General features: G+C 52.4%; 1 protein-coding gene across 2 annotated transcripts in view; it reads right to left on the bottom strand.

Moving 5' to 3' along the window:
• Nucleotides 1-2,587: 2,587 nt before the first annotated feature.
• Nucleotides 2,588-22,664, bottom strand: part of LOC310918686 (acid-sensing ion channel 2) — a 395,266-nt gene continuing 375,189 nt past the window's right edge. Inside the window, exons 3-11 of one of the 2 annotated variants that reach the window (XR_014591724.1) lie at nucleotides 19,875-20,002; nucleotides 11,683-11,833; nucleotides 10,611-10,667; nucleotides 9,983-10,136; nucleotides 9,049-9,140; nucleotides 6,962-7,041; nucleotides 5,052-5,120; nucleotides 3,431-3,600; nucleotides 2,588-2,870 (exon numbers count right to left, since the gene is read on the bottom strand). Coding sequence is in view for 1 of the 2 variants with exons in the window: in XM_083877632.1 (XP_083733758.1) it covers nucleotides 3,499-3,600; nucleotides 5,052-5,120; nucleotides 6,962-7,041; nucleotides 9,049-9,140; nucleotides 9,983-10,136; nucleotides 10,611-10,667; nucleotides 11,683-11,833; nucleotides 19,875-20,002 (833 nt within the window). In the remaining variant the exon portion in view is untranslated. Of the gene's footprint in view, nucleotides 2,871-3,197; nucleotides 3,601-5,051; nucleotides 5,121-6,961; nucleotides 7,042-9,048; nucleotides 9,141-9,982; nucleotides 10,137-10,610; nucleotides 10,668-11,682; nucleotides 11,834-19,874; nucleotides 20,003-22,664 lie in introns of those variants that run through there. The other variant, XM_083877632.1, reaches the window with a different exon arrangement.

The following is a 22,664-nucleotide window of genomic DNA, read 5'->3' as shown; positions in this document are numbered from 1 at the left end:
AGCAGGAACCCTGCGGAGTGTGAGATGATTCCTTTAAGGAGGCTGGGGGATATTCCTGCCTGGAATAACAATGGAGATGCTGAGAAGCACAGGGAGGAGGGGAGGGAAAAAGCTTCTGAGAGCTTAAAACTGGAGTCAGACACAAAGCATGTTAATATGGATGTGCTCAGACACAGCCAAGGAAACAGCGACTGCGGCTCCCAGAAATTCCATGAGCTAATGGATGAAAGGAGAAGGCAACAAAACCTTCAGAAACCACCAAGGGGGGGGGAGAGGAACCACCACAAAAATTCCCATTGGGATGGGATTAGGATTGGGATTGGGCTCTTCCCACCCACACTAACACAGAACAAGGACAATTTTCCTGCTGAAAATCCCCATTAATTGCCTCTAATTGCTGTCCTTGCTACAGGCTCGGGGGGGGGGGGGGGGCGTGGAGCAGGGAAAATGGACCATGGAATGTTCTTTACAGTTGGTGATTCCTGGGAATGATGACGGTCCTTGGAACATCCCGTGGATGGAGGAGCCTCCTGAATGCTGGGAATGAAGGAGGAATAGGGAGAGGTGCTTGGGTGACCTTGAGTAAGAGGAGGCAACTCCAAGAGCATTTCCTGGGTGTTTTCCTGGTCCTTGTGGGAGCTGTGGGAGCTGCTCAGGGAGGTGGTGGCTGGGCCATAAATCTTGAGAATGTGCTTTGGCCTGGGCTCCAGCCCTCTCCATGCCATGCTGAGCTCTTCCATTTCCCAGAAATGCAGCTGCACTTCAGAAATTCCTTCTCAGAGCAGGTTCTGCTCCTGCTTTTCCTCCTGAAGCATTCCAATGGGATTTTCTTCATTGTCCCAGCCCTGGGGCCCTGCAGGGATGATCTGGTGCTTCATGCCCTGTGGGGCTCCAATGGGGATTATCCCTTGGGATGACAATTCCAGCTTTGTTTGATGGATTTGTGGTTGAGGTTGAATTTCCTGAGCTCCAGCTCAGCCAAACCCCCCAGGCAATCCCACTCTGGATTTTCTTGCCTTATCCATGAGATTTTCATTTCCCACAGGGATTCTTTTTTCTTTTTTTTTTTTTCCATCAGAATTTTGGGGTTTTTGGGAGCTGATGGTTGGCTCCCATCTCTGCTCCATCCCTGCTCCCTTCTCCCATCCCTTCTCCTATCCCTTCTCCCATCCCTGCTCCCATCCCTGCTCCATCCCTGCTCCCTTCTCCCATCCCTTCTCCCATCCCTGCTCCATCCCTTCTCCCATCCCTTCTCCCATCCCTGCTCCCATCTCTGCAGATCCACCCAACACCAAACAGGGGTTGGATGGACCTGCCAGTGCCTTTTCCACTCCTTTCCCTTTTCCTTGGAATGTGCTCCAAGCCAGCAGGGATTAATTACTGCAAATAATGGAGCTTTCCTTTTCCCTGGAAAATCCTGGGGCACTCAGCAGAGCTGGGGCTGTGCTGGGGATTTGAACTTCTGTTGTTTTTTCTCCTGAATCCCCAAATAATTTTCACACATTTTCCTGATCTTTATAATCTCTAATTTTTTTTTTTTCTGGAAAAGGAAGCCTTTATCCTGATGAGGTTTGGAATTGGAAATGATCTCTCTTCCCATCCCACTCCATCAGGACTCAGGGGCTTTTTCCAGGGCCCTCAAACCCTCATTTGTCCCTGGGGGTTTCTTAAAATTCCCAGGTCTCTCCCAGTGCTGGAGAAGTGGCAGAGCAGCCCCTCAGTGCCTGGATCCAGGGATGAAGCTACTGCTGACATATTTTGGGATGCACTCGGATGGAAATGGATTTTCTTGTTACACTTTGGAGCCAGTTAAAGTGGATCAGTAAAGGAAAAGTTGTAATCCCAGGATCCTGGACCAGTTTGGGTTGGAAGTAGCCTCAAGATCATTGAATTCCCACTCCTGCCATGGGCAGGAACACCTTCCACTATCCCAGGCTGCTCCAGTGTCCAGCCTGGCCTTGGACACATCCAGGGATCCAGGGGCAGCCACAGCTGCTCTGGGCACCCTGTGCCAGGGCCTCCCCACCCTCCCAGGGAACAATTCCTTCCCAATCTCCCATCCAGCCCTGCCCTGGGCAGTGGGAAGCCATTCCCTGTGTCCTGTCCTTCCATCCCTTGTCCCCTGTCCCTCTCCATGTTTTTTTCCAGGCTCCCTTCAGGCACTGGAAAGGCTCACTGAGCTCGCTGCAAAGCTTCTCCTCTCCAGGCTGCACAATCCCCAAACCTCATGGAGAGGTATCCAGCAGCTCTGTCAGCAAAGACTCCACAACATCCCAGAGATGCAAGCACTTCCTGGAGATCCCCACCCCAGAGAAGACAGGGATGCAGCTGAGCACGGCCATGGCACCACTCCCACTCCATCCAGAGCTGTGTGAGGATGTGGTGGGAGAGGAGAAGGAGGGATAAGGATGAGGAAGAGCCCTGGGGAGGCTTTTCCTGGGATCTGCCCTCCCACTGGGGATGAGGAGGAATGACACAGCCTGGCCATTTCCACAAGACCAGCTTTAATATCAGTCAGGAGAATGAGGAGAAAGCACAGAATCCATGAATGGGAGAAGAAGGAAATTCCAAAAATTCCCCCCAAAAATCAAAAAAGAATTGAATGAACCCCACCCACTTTTCCTGGACTCTGCAGGCACTGCAGGCGGAGGAGCAGGACTGGGATGATCCATGGGGAGCCCCTGTGGCTCCTCTCCAGCGATGCTCACCTTGGGCTGGGCTCGGGACTCAACCCAACCTCCCCCGGAGGACGCGACCGGGAGAAGGATCCAAGAGCGGCGCCTTTGGGATCTTTTATCCCAAAACTCTCAGCCTATGGCGCTGGGAATGGAGAATTCTGGGATGCTCCTTCTGGCACTGAAACCCAGGGACTGCAAAGAGGAACAGAGCTAAGAGAGGCAGCTGAGGAATGCTGGGGCCAGGAGAAGCCCTAGCCTGCAATGCTCAGGATATTTGGGATTTGCTTCCTTTGGGATTTGCTGCTGCTGCTGCTGAGGCTTGGACAATCCCAAAAAGTGTCCTGTCCCTCCATCCCGTGTGCCAAGTCCCTCTCCAGCTCTCCTGGAGCCCCTTTAGGCATTGGAAGGGGCTCTGAGGTTTCTCTTCTCTGAGCTTCCCTTTTCCAGGTGAACATTCCCAGCTCTCCCAGCCTGGGAGCTGCTTCCCAGATTGGAACCAAACCCCCCCAGGGAGGAAAGGACAACAAGAGTCAGGTCCAAGGCGCCTCTCACTTTGGGCAGAGTATATTTAGAATTTATAGTTTTATATTATTTTTATATTCTTTTAATGCATAGTGAGTTTTTCTTCTTTTTTTTTTATTTTTAATAGATTTTTTAAAATAATTTTTTTCCATCTTTTTTTTTCCAGTTTTTTTTTTTTCCCCCAGTATTCTTTTTTTCCCATCTTTTTTTTTTCCCCCCCGGGTGCAAACCTGAGCTGGGTCCCTGTTTTCCCTGTGCAGTTTTCCTTCCTTGGGATGGGCACTGTGGTGGGGAGGGGTCAGCAGGCGATTTCCTCCAGTGTCCCCAGCGGGGCCTGCAGGGGCACGGTCACAGTGTGGCTCAGGCTCTCCGAGTGGTTTGGCACTGGATCACAGGTGCTCTGCCGATGGAAAACCAGGGAATGTGTTATCCCACAGCTGCTGGATGCCCCCCAGCCCTCCCACATCGCCAGGGACTGAAATACTTCATGCCTCAAACATAAAGCCTCTTTATGGTCAGTATTTCCACCAATCCATGAAAAAAAAAAAAAATGTATCTTGTTGCTGTCATTCCCACAGTCTCTAAGAATTTTGGCTGGAAACTCGAATTTTTGAGGTGCTGACCCTCCTTTTGTGAAACTCTGAGCAGAGGGGAAAAACTGTGGATTGTTTTGAAATTTCAAGGTATTTTATTCCTGATATAGTTTTGCTCACTGCAACAAGAACTGGGTAAAGGAGCCACAACCACAGAAACCTCCTTGGAGAGCTTTGGACTGGAAATCAAACTGCTGGGACTGGATAAAGGGAAAGCCACCCTTCAATCACCTCAGACAAACAAGGCTGAGGGAGAGGAATGAATCCACAAGAAACGCAGCAGAGACTCTTCCCTGGCTGGGTTTGGGGTTGTCAGAGACTGAAATAGTTCATCCCTGAAACACTGATATCAAGTTTTGCTCATTATAACAAAAACTGGATAAAGAAGCCAAAGAAGCCTCCCTGAAGATGCTTGACTGGGGCTTCTGACTGTAAGTTAAACCACCAAATCAGATAAAGGGAAAATCCATTCTTTAATCATCTCAGGTCTAGGAAAAAACAATGGCTGAGGGAGAGGAATGCATCCACAAGAAGCCAATCACAGCAGGGACTCTTCCCTGGCTGGGTTTGGGGTGGGGGACACCAGAGCCTGCAGGAGCCAGGTTTAGTCCCCAAAATGAGGGGGGGAGGAGGTTTTGGGTGTCCCTCTGGTCTGAGGTGGTGAACACCCATCCTCCCTTACAGAAACTGGCTCAGCTGTGGAGCCCCCAGTCCTGGGGGGCCACATCAACGGGATCTTCAGGTGAGAAGCAGCTCAGGGGGTGTCATAATGCACCAAAGAGCCCCAAAGTGCTCCCCAGGGCCATTCCTGCAGCCCTGCAGGACTGCATTGATGCACCAAACCTGGAGTGGGATGTAGGAGACAAACTCCACTCCTGCAGGGATGTACCTGGGGGTTCCTGCCTAGCCTGGGCTGCATTAACCCATTCTGTGCTTCTGAGGGGCCTTCACCACGAAGACCATCTGGAGAAGATCAGTGGAGCATTGCTGGGATCCATGGATGGTGATTATTTTCCTTTTTCTGTCTCTCACTCTCTTTCTGGTCCCCCCACCTATTTTCCATTTCTTTCCCTTGCTGTTTCTCTCTCTCTCATATTTACCATCCAATAAACCCCTCCAGATTATTGTCACTGGCATCTGGTCCCGTTTGCACCTTAACTGGGGCAGAGGCATCTCTAATTATAATTTTAATAACAGGATCCTGGCACATGTGGGAAGAGCTCCAGCGTCCCCAGGGAGTTTTCCCTTCTCTCCTTACCACGTTCTCGTCATGGCTCCCGTCCTCTTCCTCTTTTCCAAGAAGGTCCAATAATTTTTCCTTGATCAGCTGCAAGAAGAGGGAGTCGGGACTAAGGTGGGAAGAGGCTGCAGTGGGATAGGGAGCACTGGGATGTGCTGGGTTTGGGGTGTATTCCAAAGGGTTGGGAGAAGGAGGATTCTCCATGAGCTGTGCCATGGCTGGGAGAGCTGGGGGTGCTCACCTGGAGAGGAGAAGCTCCAGGGAGAGCTCAGAGCCACTTCCAGGGCCTAAAGGGGCTCCAGGAGAGCTGGAGAGGGACTGGGGACAAGGGATGGAGGGACAGGACACAGGGAATGGCTTCCCACTGCCCAGGATAGGGATGTATGGGATTTTGGGCAGGAATTGTTCCCTGGGAGGGTGGGGAGGCCCTGGCACAGGGTGCCCAGAGCAGCTGTGGCTGCCCCAGGATCCCTGGCAGTGTCCAAGGCCAGGTTGGACACTGGGGTTTGGAGCAGCCTGAGACAGTGGGAGGTGTCCCTGCCATGGCAGGAGTGGGAATGGATGATCCTTAAGGTCCCTTCCATCCAAACCATTCCAGGATTATTTTACGAGGAACAAAACCCACAAAATTTCGATTTTTGGGACCCTTTTGGGGTTCACGGAAAAGTTCCAGCTCTGTGAGCTCCATTTTCCTTCCCAGCCCCTTCATTTTCATGCTGCTGCAGGATTTGGCTTCCAGGGAAATCCCATAAAACCTGGGAACTGTTTTACTGGAAAACTTCCACTGGGAGAAAAGAGAAATAAAACCAAGGAGGAAAAAGCTGAAATGGCAAAAAAATGGGTCAGTTCCTAAGGAATGTGGATCCTGGCTGGTGCAGGGAAGTGTGGTGGGAATTTGGGACCATGAGGACAGAGCTCAGCAGAAGATCACAAAAAAACCTCTTTATGGTCAATATTTCCCCCAAATTTGACCAATCCATGAAAAAAAAAAAAAAAAAAAAAAAAAAAAAAAAAAAAGTGTCTAGTTGCTGTTGTTCCCAGAATCTCGAAGTATTTTGTCTGGAAACTCAAATTTTTGAGGTGCTGACCCCCTCACTTTGTGAAACTCTGAGCAGAGGGGGAAACCATGGATTTTTTTGAAATTTCAAGGTATTTTATTCCTTTTCTCCTGGTTGGTGGGGGTTAAATGTCTGGGAATGTGAAGATTCCCCTGCTGGGGCATCCCCAGGGAGCTTCTCTGAGAGGACAAAATGTATTTGAAGCTCAAATAAGAAGAAAAAACAAAAAGAGCTGCAAAACCCCCCACATCTGACAAATTTTATCAGCAAATGTCAAAGAAAGGAGGAAAACAGAGAGGAAAATCCCAAATTTGTGATGCTTCTTATGGCCTACTTAGGAAAAATCCCCCAGAAATACAGGAAAAGGCAAATTTAATGAAATATTTGGGTATCTAGGCCAAGCTCCAAATTCAGGCTCAGCTTTTGTTGCTCTCTGAGCTTTAGCCCTGGAATTTTTCCATCTTTTTTATTCCTGGTTAATGACACCAATGCTGGAGCTGCCCAGGAGAGATTGGGATGAGGGGAATTGTCTGAAAATATAAAAATATAAAGTCAGCATCCCCCCAAAAAATGAAAATGAGAGGATTTGAAGTGAGTTCACAGCTGGGATTGTGGGATTCCCTTCCCTGGAATGGGACATGTCCCCAGCCTGGATTGGAACACATTAAATCAACAGCCACGGACAACTCTCACATCCCATGGGAATGAAACTCCCTATTCCCACCCTGAGATGGGGCTGTGGCAGACCTGGATGAGGCAGGTTGGAAATACAGGATTTTGTGGGGGCTCTGGGATCCCCAGGGAACAGAAAATCCAGGGCTGAGGGGGACCAGGATGGGAAATTTGGGGTGAGGGCTGGCAAAGCCTTACCTCGTACAGGTAATCGAAGAGCTCGAGGATGGTGAGGATGCTGGCCCCGATGAAGAGCCCCATCTGGCCACCAATGTCACCTGCAGGGGACAGCAGCACCGTGAGGGCTCCTGGGCTCTGCTGGGCTCTGTCCCAGGAGCTGCCAGCCTCCAATCTGGGAAGAATTCCTCCCGGAGCAGCAGAGTCTCCAAAGGCATTGGCAGCACTCTGGGAATGGGCCCTGGCCCTGAAATGGTTTTCCTGCTAATGGAGCCTGGAGCACTCCAGGAATCCCAATTCCCAGTCTGGGGAAGGTGATGAGAAGAATGAACGCCCCTGGAGCAAAGGAAAAACCCCAACCTGGCAAAAAGTGGGAAGGGAGGTGCCCTGGGTTTTTGGGAAGCATCTCCCAGCTTCTCTTTGAGTGTCCCAGGGTGGAGGAGGAACCTGAGGAGATTCCCAGGAATGTGCTGGGAAGGTAACTGGGATGTGGTGCTCAGGGAAGGCAAATCCCATGGATTTTGCTGGAGAACAGCCCTGAGCAAAGGCACCCATGGGTGAGGGGGGGAAGGGGCCTTTTCCAGGGGTGTTCATGAGACACAGAGAGAGGAAAGAGGGTAAAAGTTTGGGAACAAAGTGAGAACCCAGAATGATCCCAGGGGTGTTCTGGATTTACACCACAGGGAATCATCTAGAGGCTTTGAGCCTGGGAAACAGGTTCTGGGATGAGGCTCTTCCTGAAGCTCCAGAGCCTTGGGAATGGGGGTGCTATGAGGTGCAAATGGGGTTTGGGTCAGAGAGGCTCCAGCACCCTCCTCTTCCTCCCTGGAATTCCTGGAAAAGCCCCAGGAATTTGGGAGAAGAGCTCTCTAGGGACCCTTTGGCAGGGCCACCCATGTGGGGTGACATGGGGACACCTCCATGCCCCAGAGGTGACCCAGCTCCAGCTTCCCAAGGTGCTGAGCACCCCCAGTATTCCAGAGGGATCCAGGGATTTGAGGTGGCTCAGGGAGGCTGCAGAGCTCGGGGGGAGCTCACCCCCACCCCAAACCAAATGGGGCCAACCCCAAATCTGCAGCTGGAACCCCAAAGCTGGAGCTGATTTGGGGCTGAGCAGCTCAGGGTCTCCTGCAGCTCTTCCATGAGGTATCCAAAGGCCAAGGGCCCAGGCCTGTCTGGAAAAGGTGGATTTGGAGTAGGGAAGAGGAGATGGGAAGATGGTTTTGCAGACCCTGCACCACAGAAAGCACCCAGCACCCACCCAACCCCAAATCTCCAAAAATGGGGAGCTGGAGGCAGGCAGGGATAGAGCAGCTCCAGAACCTTCCATGGGTCTCTTCCACCTCCTGCTGGAAAGGATGGATTTGGAGCAGGAAAGAGGTGATGGAGATGGGATTTTGGGATGTTGTCCACATACTGCCCAGGGGGCACCACAGCACCCAGTGGCCACCCAGCCCCAAAATCTCCCCAAAATGGGAACAGGCAGGGATGGAGCAGAACCTTTCATGAGTCTCCTCCAGCTCCTCCATGAGGCATCCAAAGGCCCAGAACTCAGGCCCAGCTGGAAACTGGAAGAGGCGATTGGAAATTGGAAACTGGAAAATGGATTTGGAGCAGGGAGGAGGCGATGGGAGATGGTTTTGGGATGTCCTCCCCCTGCCACTGTCCAGGGAGCACTATGGGGAGCAGAATTCCCCAAAACTGGGATGCTGGGAGCAGACAGGGATAGAGCAGAACCTGCCATGGGATCTCCTCCTCCATGAAGCAGTTGAAGGCCAACAGCTCAAGCCTGGCTGGAAAACATGAATTTGGAGCAGGAAGAGGTGATGGGAAGATGGTTTTGGGATGTCCTAAACACCCTGCACCACAGATGGCACCAATCCAGCCCCAAAATCTCTAAAAAAAGGGAGTAGGCAGGAATGGAGCAGCTCTAGAACCTTCCATGAACACATGGAGCATCCATGGGGACATTCCTGGGATGCCGTGGTGGGGTGAGGAAAGTAGAGATGGGGCCTTGCTGGGGGTTTCAGGGCTGTGGACCCCTCCCAGCATCTCTCTGCCCCTCCCAGACCAGTAGAGACCCCAAACTGGTCCCAGTCCCCCCTTACCAAGTAAGGCTGCCACTTCATAGGCTTTCTTCTGCTCAATGGTCTCGTAGTTGAGTGCTTCAAAAAAAATGTCCAGCACGAGAATATTCTCTCTGTGGAAATGGGAAAAACATCGGCTCAGGAGCCACTGGTGGCTCAATCCTTTGGGATAAGGGAAAAACTGGATTTTGGGGCTTTATTCCTTTTTGTCTGGATTGCTTCTCTCTTTAGGGTCCTTAGAACCCACAGAACTTGGAGGTGGTGCAGAGCAGGAGCCCAGGGCACCCTGAGGGCTCTGGGAGCCTTTGGAGCAGCTGGGAAAGGTTTTCCCAGAATTCCTCAGGATCTTGGATCTTCCTTTTCTGGGAACTCTTTTTTTGGATGGTCATTCCTGATTGTGATGGTGGGGAGGCCCTGGCACAGGGTGCCGAGAACAGCTGTGGCTGCCCCTGGATCCCTGCAAGTGTCCAAGGCCACACTGGCCAGGGCTTGGAGCAACTTGGGCTAGTGGAAGGTGTCCCTGCCCATGGCAGGGTTGGAGCTGGATGGGTTTAAGGTCCTTCTAACCCCACCATTCCATGATTCTATGAAGCAGAATCCAAAGGATCTGGAACTACTTTCACTTCCCACAAATGGCAATCACATGCCCCAGGCTGGGAGAGCCCCACAGCCTGAGAACCTGAGTCCAGAGATACAAATCTGCAACAGGATCAGCAAAATTGGGAAAATTTGCACTTTTTTTGGTGGGACTGGAGGATTCCCACAAGGACAATCCCTGTGAAAGAACTCAGGTTGTTAGTAGCTACTGAGAAGAAATCGACCTTGTCCCTTCCAGGATTTCTGTCTGCTCTTCCCTGGAGGACATCCCTGTGCTGGGGATGGATTGGCCAGGACTGGGCATTTTCCAGACATTTCCCTCCCAAAATCAAAGGAATTCAGGTCCTCCCCCACTCACGAGATGTATTTTTCCGACTTGTTGAACTTCTTCTCCAGGTACTTGGCCGAGGTCTTGCTGGGGATCTTGACCATGGAGAGCTCCTTGTTGTACCTGGTGAGGTTACAGGGGGTCCTGCAGATGCAGTAATTGCTGTCCTTCTCTGCCAGGAGACCTGCAGGGGGGCAGGCATGGAGCTCACGGAGTAGGGACATGGAGCAGGACAGGATCCCATAGAACAGGGACATGGAGCAGGGTGGGATCCCAGGGAGCAGGGACATGGAGCAGGGCAGGAGCAGAGATTTTCCCTCCCAGAAAGGGTCCAAGGGGTCTCTCCTGGACATTTCTCTCCCAGCTCATCCCAATTGTCACCACCTTGGAGAGGCTTTTTGCGGGAGGCCACACTCTGTCATCAACAACAGCTTGGAGAACTCATGGCTGAGTCTCTTAAATCCAGACTTGGAATGGGTCCCTCCATTTGCCCCATGGAGAACCAGGAGAAACTTCATCCCAGAGTGCATCCAGCAATTCCCAGCAACCTGGGGCTAATCCCAACCCCTCTCCAGGCTGCAGATCCCCCTGTTCCCGCCATCCAGAAGGATCCAGGCTGCTGGAATTCCCCTGGACCCAGGAATTCCCTGGTACTCACTGAGTGCGGGCTCTGCACATTCCTTGTACTGCTCCGGGGTGCAGAAGGGAGCATCCCCTGCAGGGACAGGACAAAGCCATCACAGGGGGACACCGGGCTCTGATGGGGACCCAGGGACCTCCCTGCAGTCAGGTGAGCCCAGCTGTCCCCACCTCTGCCTGCCACAGGGGCCTTTTCCTGCAGGAGCTGCTGGAACAGCCCCCAGGGAGGCACTGGAGCTATAAAAGGTGGGACATGATGATCCCAGAGGTCGTTTCCAACCTTTATCAGACCCAGGTCTCTCTTCCATGGCTTGTCCCTATTTCACAGGGAATCAGGAGCATCCTGAGCTGAAGGGCCCCACAGGATCACCCAGTCCCACCCCTGTCCCTGCACCCCCCAACAATCCCCCCCTGGGCATCCCTGGCAGTGCTGTCCAAACACTCCTGGAGCTCTGGCAGCCTCGGGCTGGGACCATTCCCTGGGGAGCCTGGGCAGTGCCCAGCACCCTCTGGGTGATGAACCTTTCCCTGAGATCCATCCCAACCCCCCTGTGACACAATCTCAGGCCATTCCCTGGGCCCTGTCCCTGTCACAGGGAGCAGAGATTGAAGCTGCTCCTTCTGTGCCCCTCCTGAGGACATTGATCTCACTGAGGTCTTCCCTCAGCCTCCTCTGCTCCAGGTGAACAGGCCAAGTGCCCTCAGCTGCTCCTTGTGCCCCTCCAGACCCTTCCCCATCCTCATGTCCCCCTTTGGACCTTCTTGAATTCTTGGATGTCTTTTTTATTTTGTGGTGCCCAAAACCACCCCAGAAATCTGGGTTAGGCTGCCCCCGCCCAGAGCAGGGCTGGACAATCCCTCCCTCCCTCCCCCTCTGCTGTCCCTGATCCTCCAGGACAGGGATGGCCCTACTGGCTCAGATCCAGCCTTTCCCCAAGGCCACGGGCACCTTCACCCCTCCCTCAGGTACCTCCAGTCCCTCCAGCCCATCTCCCAGTGTCCCCAGGTGTCCCTGACCCGGCATGTGGCCTGTCCCTCCAGTCTATGTCCCCAGGTGTCCCCCGGTGTCCCCAGGTGTCCCTGCCCCTGACCTGGCATGTGCACCATCCTGCAGTTGCAGTTCTCCACGATGTAGCGGGTCTCACAGTCAATCCTGCAGGCCGTGACGCTGTACACCGGGAAAAAGGCCAGGCCCAGCTCCGGGGAGCGGCACTCGCCCCATGGCGGGGGCAGGTATGTCAGCTGGGGACAGGACAGGACAGGGGGTCAGCTGGGGACAGGGACAGACAGGGGGTCAGCTGGGGACAGGGACAGGACAGGACAGGGGTCAGCTGGGGACAGGGACAGGGGTTCAGCTGGGGACAGGGACATTGGCTGGGGACAGGGACAGGTGGTCAGCTGGAGACAGAGACAGGGACATCAGCTGGGGACAGGGACATTGGCTGGGGATAGGGACAGGGACATCAGCTGGGGACAGGGACAGGGACATCAGCTGGGGACAGGGATAAGGACATCAGCTGTGGGACAGGAATATCAACAAGGGGACAGGGATGAGGACAGGGACATGAGCTGCAAGACAGAGCCAGGGCCAGAGAGAGGGACAGGGACAGGGCAGGACATGTCCCCTGGCATAGGAGCTCCTCCTGTTGTGAGGCAGCCACTGCCGCCCCTCAGGGCATCCCCCTCCAAGGAGCTCCCTGATTCCTGGAATAACTCACTGGGATAGGCTGTCTCTAAGGAGTTCTTCCAGTGCCATGGGAGCAACACTCCAGGTGACAGTGAACACCCTGGAGGTGACACTCCCAGGTGACAGTGAACACCCTGGAGGTGACAGTGAACACCCTGGAGGTGACAGTGAACACCCTGGAGGTGACACTCCCAGGTGACAATGAACTTCTCAAGAGTGAGAGCAGCTGTGGAAGGATCAGCTGGAATTCCTGCTGGCAGACTCCACTTTATGAACTGGAAAAGCTCCACCAAACTTTCCCCGAGCAGGAAAATCTGCACATTCCCTGGAAATGTGTGGACTTTTCTCCTAGCTGCTGCTCCCAGCCTGGCACAGGAATCCCTGGGGTTAAATCCAGAGGTAATCCATCCCTAAGAGCTCCCATGAATCCCTTCCTGGCCAAATCAGGGCTGAAAACTCAGGAAAAGCCTTTCCATCCAAAGCCTTGGTCTCTGGGAACTGCTGAGCTCATTTCAGACCTGGATTCCTGCTCTCTGTGGCACTGGAGCTGCTGGAATGCTGGGAAAGGCCCACAAGGAGCCAGGAACAGGAGCAGGATGGATAGAGCAACCCCAGCCCTCAGCCATGGAAAGAATTAATGGGAGAGACTTAACTGGGTTTGATCCCTCTCCCTGCAGCCCCTCCTGATCCTCCTCCTCCTGAGGGATTCCTGAGGGAATCCCTTTCCTTTCTTCCAGGTTATCCCAGTTCTGGGTTGGTGGGGGGGGGATCCGGGGCTGGATCAGCCCCGGGATGTGGAGCTGCTCCCTCCATCCTCCCCTTCTGCCTCCAAAGTGGGAACTAACCACAATACAGCAGCAGGAAAGGCAGGGAAAAGGCAGCAGGAACATCCGTGCCCTCGGATCCTGCAGGAATTCTGCTCCCTGGCAGCTTCCCAAGGGCTCCTCCTCCTGCTCCTGCCTAGAGAAATCCAGCTCCAGCCTCTAATTGAGGGTGACAAACTCCCAGCCTGGCCCTTTTGCAGTCGTTAATAATTAATTAATGAATTAAACGTTTTTCCAACCCTCCTGATCCCGGCTTTCCCCAGGATTACCGGGATCAGTTCCCAGCTGGCAGGTGCTGAAAGGGGAAGGGAAAAATTGATTTGACTCTTTGGAAGCTGGATGGATCCTGCTTGTCCCAAATGCCAGGAGAAGAGGGAATGAGCTTGGAAAACCTGGAGGGAAGAGATCCCAGGGGCAGGGGAGGATCAGCTCCTGCCACAGCCTTTCCCTGGCCACATTCCTGTCTTTTCACACTGCTCCTGGCATGGAGCCTCCCGGGAGCTGCCAGCATCTGCCTGCAGCCACAGAGGTCACTCCTTCAATTAATTGCAAGTGCTATCCCTGGTTTTCCTGCCTGTTTCATTTCTCAAACAGGGGAATGTGGTGGAGATGATCCCAGCAGAGGTCGGCGCAGTTTCATAAAATCCTGGAATATTCTGAGCTGGGAGGGATCCCACAAGGACTGAGTCCAGCTCCTGTCCCTGCACAGACTCCCCAACAACCCCCCCCGGGCATCCCTGGCAGCGCTGTCCAAACACTCCTGGAGCTCTGGCAGCCTCGGGTTGGGACCATTCCCTGGGGAGCCTGGTCAGTGCCCAGCACCCTCTGGGGGAAGAATCTTTCCCTGCCCCATTTCCCTCTGGCTCTGGGATGGATCCAGCACCAATTCCTGCCCAGCCCCGCTCATGTGGCTGATGGCACCAAACTCCATCGACCTCAAGGAAGGATCCAACCCCACCCTGAACATCCCTACCTGGGCTGGGTTCCCAATGAAACCAGAACTGGAACCCTCCCTTCCTAACAAGACCTCCAACATCAGCAACTTCATGGATTTCCATCCCAGGCAGCTCCAGCCCTTTTGAAATGCTAAAAACCCAGAGCAGCCACAGCTGGCTGATCCCAGCTCCCAGTTAATGATCCTGGAATTGTTCCCAGTTAATGGTGCTGGCATTGTCTGTTTGCATCTCCAGCTCCTTTCCCATCCTGGCTGTTCCTTCCCATTTGCTCCCTTCCTGAGGAATTGGTTTTAAGGGATGAATTTGACCCTTCAGCCTTTGGGAGCTCCTCTGGAGCAGAGCTTGGGAATGTTATGGAGTGTCCAGGGGAAAATGGCATTTTGGAGCTCCAGGATCCTTCTTTGCAAATCCAACAGGAACAGCAGCACTGAAACCTCCTGGAGATCCATAAAAAGCCCAGGGCAGCCCCTCTGGGCTCATCCCAGGTTTGCCCCCACTCCTGCTCCCCTTGGATGAGCTGGGCCTGAGACTCAGATGCAAAATCAGCCTTAAGTTCCCAGTAACATGGAATTATGGAATTATAAAGGTTGGAAAAGCCCTCTGAGATAGAGTCCAGCTGTTCCTTCTAGGCCACCTGTGCCCCATGTCCCCACATGTCATATTTACATGGATGAAATCCCTCAGGGATGGGGATTCCCCACTGCCCTGCTTCAAGAAACTCTGTCTCTCCTCCTTCTCATTCCTGGCACATCCAGAGGGAGCCAGACCATTCCTCCTCATTTTCCCAGAAAATTCTGGCTGGATTTGTTGGACTCAGTTCTCAAACTCTGGCTGAGGTGCCCAGTTTAGAGGGTGGGGGGAACTGGACTCTGAAGTTTTCCTGTCCTCACTTTTCCACCGTTTTATAAAATCTTCTTTTCCATAGGGTACAGGGGAGCAGGAAACCCAAACCATTCCCTCATCCTTGGATCTGACGGCTCTTCCCTACCTCCCTTCCCAATCTCTGTCTCTTCCAGGCTCTGCCTCATCTCTATCCCTTCTCTCCAAATCCATTTTCCTTTGCATCCATTCCCAATTCATTCCCAACCCTGTTTTCCAACCAAAGCCCCTCTCCTCCCCTACAAATTCAAAGTTTTCTTTCTTCTCCTGCTTCCAACTGCTCCTGTGCCATGAAGGTTCTGTGGATTGGTCTTATGGGATCTCCTTATTGAATTAATTCAAAATTTAAGGAGAAATTGGAGGGAATCCACTGGAAGAGTTTGTGGGATTGAGGGGAACAAAGAAATCAGGGGGTGAACCTTTTCCCAGGACAGGTCATGGGTGAGAGAAAATGCTCAGAGCAAGGGTTAGGAAATGTAAATCCTGGAATTATGGAATGTTTGGGTTGAGAGGGACATTAAAGCTCACCCAATTCCAACCCCAGGCACACCTCCCACTATCCCAGGCTGCTCCAAGCTCCAACGTCCAGCCTGGCCTTGGGCACTGCCAGGGATCCAGAGGCAGACACAGCTGCTCTGGGAATTCCATCCCAGTCCCTCCTCACCCTCCCAGGGAACAATTCCTGCCCAATATCCCATCCAGCCCTGCCCCTCTGGCAGTGGGAGGAACAGGGACAGGGCAGGATGGGTGGGATATTGGGAAGGAACACACATACCCTGGATACACATTCCCTGTGTTCTGGCACCCTATCCCTCGTAAAATGACACCTCAAACATGGGAAATATTCTTTAATTCCTCCTAATTCCCAAATCCCAGTGCTTCCACCCTAAGTGGCAATCAGGGTTTCCAAGCCATCACTGCCAGCCCTGAATCCCATTGTCCTGCCTCTCTAACCCCACCCTGGAACTGCAATTCCGTAGTTCTGCTCTCTATCCCATAAAACCTTTGGAGGGGCTGAGTCTCCAGAGCCCCATCAAACAATGTTGTTCCAGCTTGGAACCTAGGGCTTCACTGAAGCCTCTGAAATTTTTATGGCCAAATTGGCAGGAATTGCCCTTTTCCAAGTGCTTTTCATCTTCCCTGAATGTCCTGTGCAGCTCTGTTGGGAAGTCTGATCCCATTCCTGATGGAAGAGGTTTGGGTGATGCTGGGATGCTGCAAAAACCAGCCTGGAAAAGGTGAAGGAAGGAGGAATTTCTCTTTCTCCATGGGATCAGCCCTTAGAAATACGGATTTTAGTGTGTCTGTCCAAGCCTTGGTGGCATGGTCAGTGAAAAGTGGAATACTGCAGGGTTACTGCAGGGATAGTGCAGCTTCCCAAGGCCTGGAGGGGGAGATTCCAACACGAGGCTCACCCGAAAGTGCCAGGAAAGGGGTAAAATGAAGGGGATCCATTAAAAGCTGAGAGTGCTGGGAGGTGAGGAGCAATTCCCAATTCCAGGGGGTCCTGCCTCCCTTGGGATCCCTCTGGAGGTGATGGACCCTTCCCTGTGCCAGCTCCTGTGCAGCTCCCATTCACGAGCACACAAACCTCCTTCATCCACTCAGGAATTGCCATGGAAATGCTCCTGGAGATCCCAGAGAGTCCCTGTGGGAGGCACAGGAACTACGGCTGGGGTGGGACCAGGGGGTTCACCCCATGGGAAATGGGGTGAAAGGCCCAAAGCAGCAGCTCCAGGCTCCCACATCCATGGGAACCAGTGCAGCTCCTTTCCCTTTGCACTCAGGTGTGGAGGAGGATTCAGGGAGGATTTTCCACCCTGACCCTCCTGTTTTCATTCCAGTCATCCATTGTGTGCTGACTCCCGCTTCCCTTAGGGAGCTCAGCCCTGGCTCCACCAAACTTCAGGGATTGCTCCAGTCTAAGATTTCATGGAGTCTTGGAATGGTTTGGGTTGGAAAGACCTTGAACCCACCCAGTACCACCCCTGCCATGGCAGGGACACCTCCCACTGTCCCAAGCTGCTCCAAGCCCTAGTGTCCCACCTGTCCTTGGGCACTGCCAGGGATCCAGGGGCAGCCACAGCTGCTCTGGGCACCCTGTGCCAGGGCCTCCCCAGCCTCACAGGCGTATTGGGAAGGATATTCCTTCCCAATATCCCATCTAACCTTGCCATCTGGCAGTGGGAAGCCATTCCCTGAGTCCTGTCCCTCTATCCCTTGGAAATATTCCCTCTCCATTTTTCCTGCAACCCCTTCAGGTCCTGGAAGGTCACACTGAGGTCATCCCCAGTCTACTCCAGGATGAACAATCCCACTTTTTTTTTGACCAGGAAACATCTCCCTTGGCCACACATCCAGAAGCAGCTTGCCCTCTTTAACCCACCCACCACATTTTATGGACAAACCTCCTGCTGGAATTGCTTTCTCTGGAGTTCTTGTTGCTGACTCAGCATTTCCAACCCTGACACTGCCAGGTCCCTCCCAGGATGCTCCCGAGGTCACTCCTGCATTAACTCCCAAAGTGGGAAATGCAGCCCAGAAGTGTCTCCTTGCAGGAGCCACAGGGCTCAGCCACTGCAGGAGGAGGAGCAAAGCTGATTTAATTCCCATTTTTCCAGCCTGAGAGCTCACTGTGAAGGGAGATTTAATGAGATCTTAACCACAGAGGCAGAGCTGGCTCTGGACAGGGGGATTTTGGGAAGCTCTGGGTGGAAAGGCAGGATTTATCCCCTGGTCCCAAGATGTAAAGCCTCACAGGTGCCCAGCAGCTGCAGAAAATCAGGGAGCAAAGCCCAGGAATACTCTGATTTCCAGAGTGGGATGGGGAAAGAAGGAAGAGATTTGAGCAGGGCCACAGGGAACGATACCAGAACCAGAAATGAACCCTCCACACCCCAAATTCTGTCCCACAGAGGATCCACAGCTCCCACCATTCTAGATCTTCCCCACTCTGCACTTTTTATCTCTGGAAAAAGAGCTTTTAACTCTCTGAGGCTGCTCAGAGCTGGAAGATAGAAAACCAGCTCCACTTTATCTTTATTCCTGTCTTTTCTGGCTGCAGGATCATTTCTTTTATGGCCCAGAGTGCAAAACTCTGGGTTCAGGACCCCAATAACTGCCTTGGCTCAGTTCCTGGGGGATTTTCCTGGAGCTGTTCCATCTTTGGCTCTGGTTTATTAAAGGAGCAGCACAGACAGAGAGATTTAGTTGGAAAAACCCAGACTAAATCAGGGATTAGGATAAAAGCTGCACATTGGGAAGGTGGGGGAAGCCCAGAAGGTCCCCGAGGGATAATTAATTAGAGGAAGTTATTAATAGCTGTAATTAGGTTAAAAATTACTTTCTGGGAAGAGGGATTGGGGTGGGAGCTGAATACTGGAGATCCCTCCATCTCTCCTGGGAAAAGGCTTTGGAGCCCTCAGATGATTTTAAGCCAGTCAGAAAATCCCAGGAATGAGCCCTTCCCTCTCCCAGCAGCAAAACTCTGGCAAAACCCCTGGAAAAAGGGAACCCTGGAGCTGAGAGTCCCTAAATCTGTTCTTCTGTCCTCTACATCTCCCACGTGGAAGGGGGGATCTGGGGAGGGATGTTCTCCCTTCTCAGTCATCTGGATGACGTTCTCCTGGTTGGAATTCTCATTTTTCAACGGAAATATTGGAATAGGCAGTGCTGACAATGAGGTGGAGAAGGATTCCAGCAGCTGCAGCAAAGCCCTGGAATTTGCATCAATTTAACCCAAAGTCCTTGAGATCCTCTCTGCAGGCTCCAGCTCCCAGCCCTGCTCCCAAATCTTATCCAGGATGGGATTTTTAAGGAATACAAATCTTTTCAATCGCTGCTGGAGCTCCCAGGTGGGTCTGACTTGAGGAGCTGTTCTCAAAATCTTTGGGCATCAGGCACCACACAATGCCCTGTCCAGCCCTTCCCATCCCTGTCTATCTATCCCTGTCCATCCATCCCTGCCCATCCATTCCTGTCTGTCCATCTATCCATCCGCCATCCACTCATCCATCCCTGTCCAGGCCTATCCATCCTTTTCCACTTTTTTCCATCCCTGTCCATCCCTGCACATCCCTTTCCAGCCCTTCCCATTCCTGCCCATCCCTGTCCAGCTGCGGGGAAGAATTATTCCACTGGATTTTTTCATGTACTTGAGGAGGATCTGGGGTCAATCCCCAATCCATCCCTCATCCATCCATCCATCCATCCCTCCATCCATCCATCATCCATCAATCCATCCATCCATCCATCATCCATCAATCCATCCATCCATCCATCCATCATCAATCCATCCATCCATCCATCCATCCATCCATCCATCCATCCATCATCCATTCATCCATCCATTATCCATCCATCCATCCATCATCCATCAATCCATCCATCCATCCATCCATCCATCCATCCATCCATTATCCATCCATCCATCCATCCATCCATCCATCATCCATCCATCCATGTGGATGTGTCACTGCTGGGATTTGACTCCCAGGTATCCCAGCAGAGTTTGTCATAAATCACGTGCATATTTTGGTGTCACCTGAAAGATTCCCACTGTTCTCCATCAGGGAACTCTGCCCACCTGCCTCTTTTTATATCCTTGGAGTATGTTTTTTCTGGGAAAACCCCAGTGGGTTGGACAGGACCCAGCACTCAGAACTGCCATGGAAGAGCAAAGCAGGAAAGTCACCAGGTATGAAATCCCTCCTGAGATGGAATTACTGTGGGACTTTAAGTAACTGTGGGAATGCAGGATGGTGGGAACTCATGGAACATAATCTGGAAAAGCTGACCTCATCCCAAGAAATTTGAAGCAAGGCATCAAAACCTGTTAATGATGGAGCTGCATCTCAAGGGGCATCAATCATGGAGAAGGAACCTCTCCCAGGAAGCCCTGGAGGGATCCTGGGGTGGAGCAGGAATTTGGGACTTACCCTTTGCTCCTGGGTGGCCACAAAGGTCTGGAATCCAGGGGCCACTCCAAATCCCAGCTCCTGGACAAAGGGAGGCTCAGACTGGCTGTGGATCTGCACTTTGACTCCAGCCTCAAACGTCGTCTCCTCTGGAAGAGAAGGGGAAGGTTAATGAGCTCAAGAACAGCTGGAATGTTCCCACCTGAATGATTGGATCCCTGGCAATTGAGGGAGGAAATCCAGCAGCAGGATTTGCTGGGAACAGACCACTCCCGGGCTCATCCCAAACCACCTCCCATCAGCACCAGGAGCATCCCCAGTTCCTGATCCCAGCTCCCCCTCCCTGGAACAGCGGCTCCAGCCTGCTCTGAACTTCCAAGGAAGAGAAACCAGGAGGGGACCTCCCCTTTCCAGCTGGAATTTGCTTCCAGGACACTTTGGTGACATTCCCACATCACCAAAACAAACCAACTCCTCCTTCCCCAACCCGAGCTGTTCCCACTCTCCAGGAGGGCTCCAATGCTGAGGATTCATGGATTCATGGATGTTCCTCTGCTGTCCCATCCCTGACACAGCCCAAGGCCACTTGGGAATGTTGGTCATGAAATGACATAAAAAATGTCCTGAATTTCAAGGAATTTTGGGTTTGGCAGCTGCTCCAACCTGGAAAAGCCTTTTAGGCTTGGACACCTCAGACCTTGGGGCAATGGGAGGTTTCCACATCCCAAATCCATGTGGAGTAACTCGAGGTCAGTCCCTCTTTTCCACTAAAGCAAGTGGACAAAAGTCACAAAGTGGCTTTGGAAGCAGAACTGATGTGATAAGATCAGCCCTGTGGGCTCCTGTCCCCACACACCTGGGGATTCCTGCTGCTCTCACATGCCAACAAACCCTAAATTCCTGCTGCGACTAAGGACTGACAAAGGAAGTCGTTAATGAGGCCAAATTTGGCCTAAACCTGGAATATTCCTGGATCTGGATCCACACTGGTGGCCAGCAGTGCCACCTCCACATCCAAGGAGTTTCTGTTGGAGGATGAATCATTCCTCAGCTTCCCACTATTCTGTAGGATTTTCCTACTAATTCATTGTGCATTTCAACTTCTAACAGCTCTGGGAGGATCTCGGGAGTAGGGAATCCCAACCACTCCCAACCTTGGAGCTGCTTCTCCAGGGGCTGCACAAACAGGGTTGAGAGGACATGGGCAGGGGACAAGGAGACAATGAAGGGAAAGTGGATGATGTTCTGTGGATCTCAGCAACTGAGGATCTAACTCTGCTGACAAAGGGATCTGCTGCTTTCTCCCAAGCGGATTTTCCTCACGGGATCACGGATCCATGGAATGGTTTGGGTTGGAAGAGGCCTCAAAGCCCACACAGTGCCACCCCTGCCATGGCAGGAACACCTTCCACTATCCCAGGTAGCTCCAAGTCCTGTCCAGCCTGGCCTTGGACACTTGGAGGGATCCAGGGGCAGCCACAGCTGCTCTGGGCACCCTGTGCCAGCCCTGCCCACCCTCACAGCCAGAAATTCCTTCCAAAATCCCACCTGAACAGACCCTGCTGACCCAGGAGCTGCCAAGGCAAACAAGTGAAAGCCATAGGTGGGGATGGGTTTAGGGTGGGGTTTGCCAGGATCAATGGGAGCCTCCCAGGGTTTGGATCCCCTCCCTTCCAGCCCCATCAAGGCATCACCTCCCAGCTCAGCAAAGCCATGGTCAGGAGCTGATCCAGGTGTCCGAAATTCCTGAGACCTCAGGCCAGGGTCCTGGGAAAACCCCAGCCCCAAACCACACATTCCAACAGATTCTGGGAACAAACCCCTGCCAGCTCTTCCCAAATGCCTTTGGTGATGGAGAACATCCCAATGCCATCCCAGTCCCATCCTATTTCTGCAGCCCCACAGCATCCCAGGATCTGCCCCAACTGCCCAAATCCCAGACCAGGCCAGGCTCAAACTCTTCCCAAGCTCCCTCCAACCCCTCCAGCTGCAATTCCCATCCTGTTATTCCTGCTCCTGCCAATCCACCCACCCCTACGGCTCTGCTGGGTGTTGATCCCCTTCCAGCACTCCGGAGGAGATTCCATCTGCTTCCCTCAGTAATTCCCTGACACCTCAGATGAAGAAACTCCTATTTAGTTTAATTTGTTGGGCAACAGGAATTTTCCCAAAAATATTTTCCATCCAAAACTCCTTTGCCCATTTCTGCATCTGCCCCAGCTCTAATTCCATGGATTTCCCATGCCCAAGGGACCATATCCAGGACCCTGTCCATCCATACCAAGATCCAGCCTGCAGGTATCCAGACTAATCTTAAAACCAGCAGGATTTGGAATTTGAAATGGAAAATCCTGGAATGAAGGCAGTGGTGCCCATGGAAAGGGAGGGAAAGGCCACACCATGGAAAAAACCTTGGGATTAAACCCCACAATTGTGGAATTTCATCAGTGATGGTAACCAGGAAAACAAAAGAAACAGGATTTTTTTAGAGGAGCTGCCAACCCCAGGCAGCTTTTCTTGTTTTTCCTGCACAAGGATGAAACCAAAAACATGGAATTGACTTGGAAAAATTGTCCCTTCTCCTAAAAAAATCTATTCCTTCCAAAATTCCTGTTTGCTGCTGTGGGATGGAAGTTACAAGCCCAGCTTGGATGGAAATGCCTGGATCAGAACGCATTAACTGCATCCTAGATAGTCTGCATCCATGCTGGGATTCTGGAGCTTTAGTGGGAATTAAATATTTCCCGGCATTGTGGGAAAAGGGAGGGCCCAGCAGCACCAAAAATCTGGGTTTGGGATCATTCATTTCTG

This window comes from Zosterops lateralis (genome assembly GCF_965231275.1).
Source record: "Zosterops lateralis genome assembly, chromosome: 24".
Taxonomy (NCBI): domain Eukaryota; kingdom Metazoa; phylum Chordata; class Aves; order Passeriformes; family Zosteropidae; genus Zosterops; species Zosterops lateralis.
This window is presented reverse-complemented; position numbering and strand designations above follow the sequence as displayed.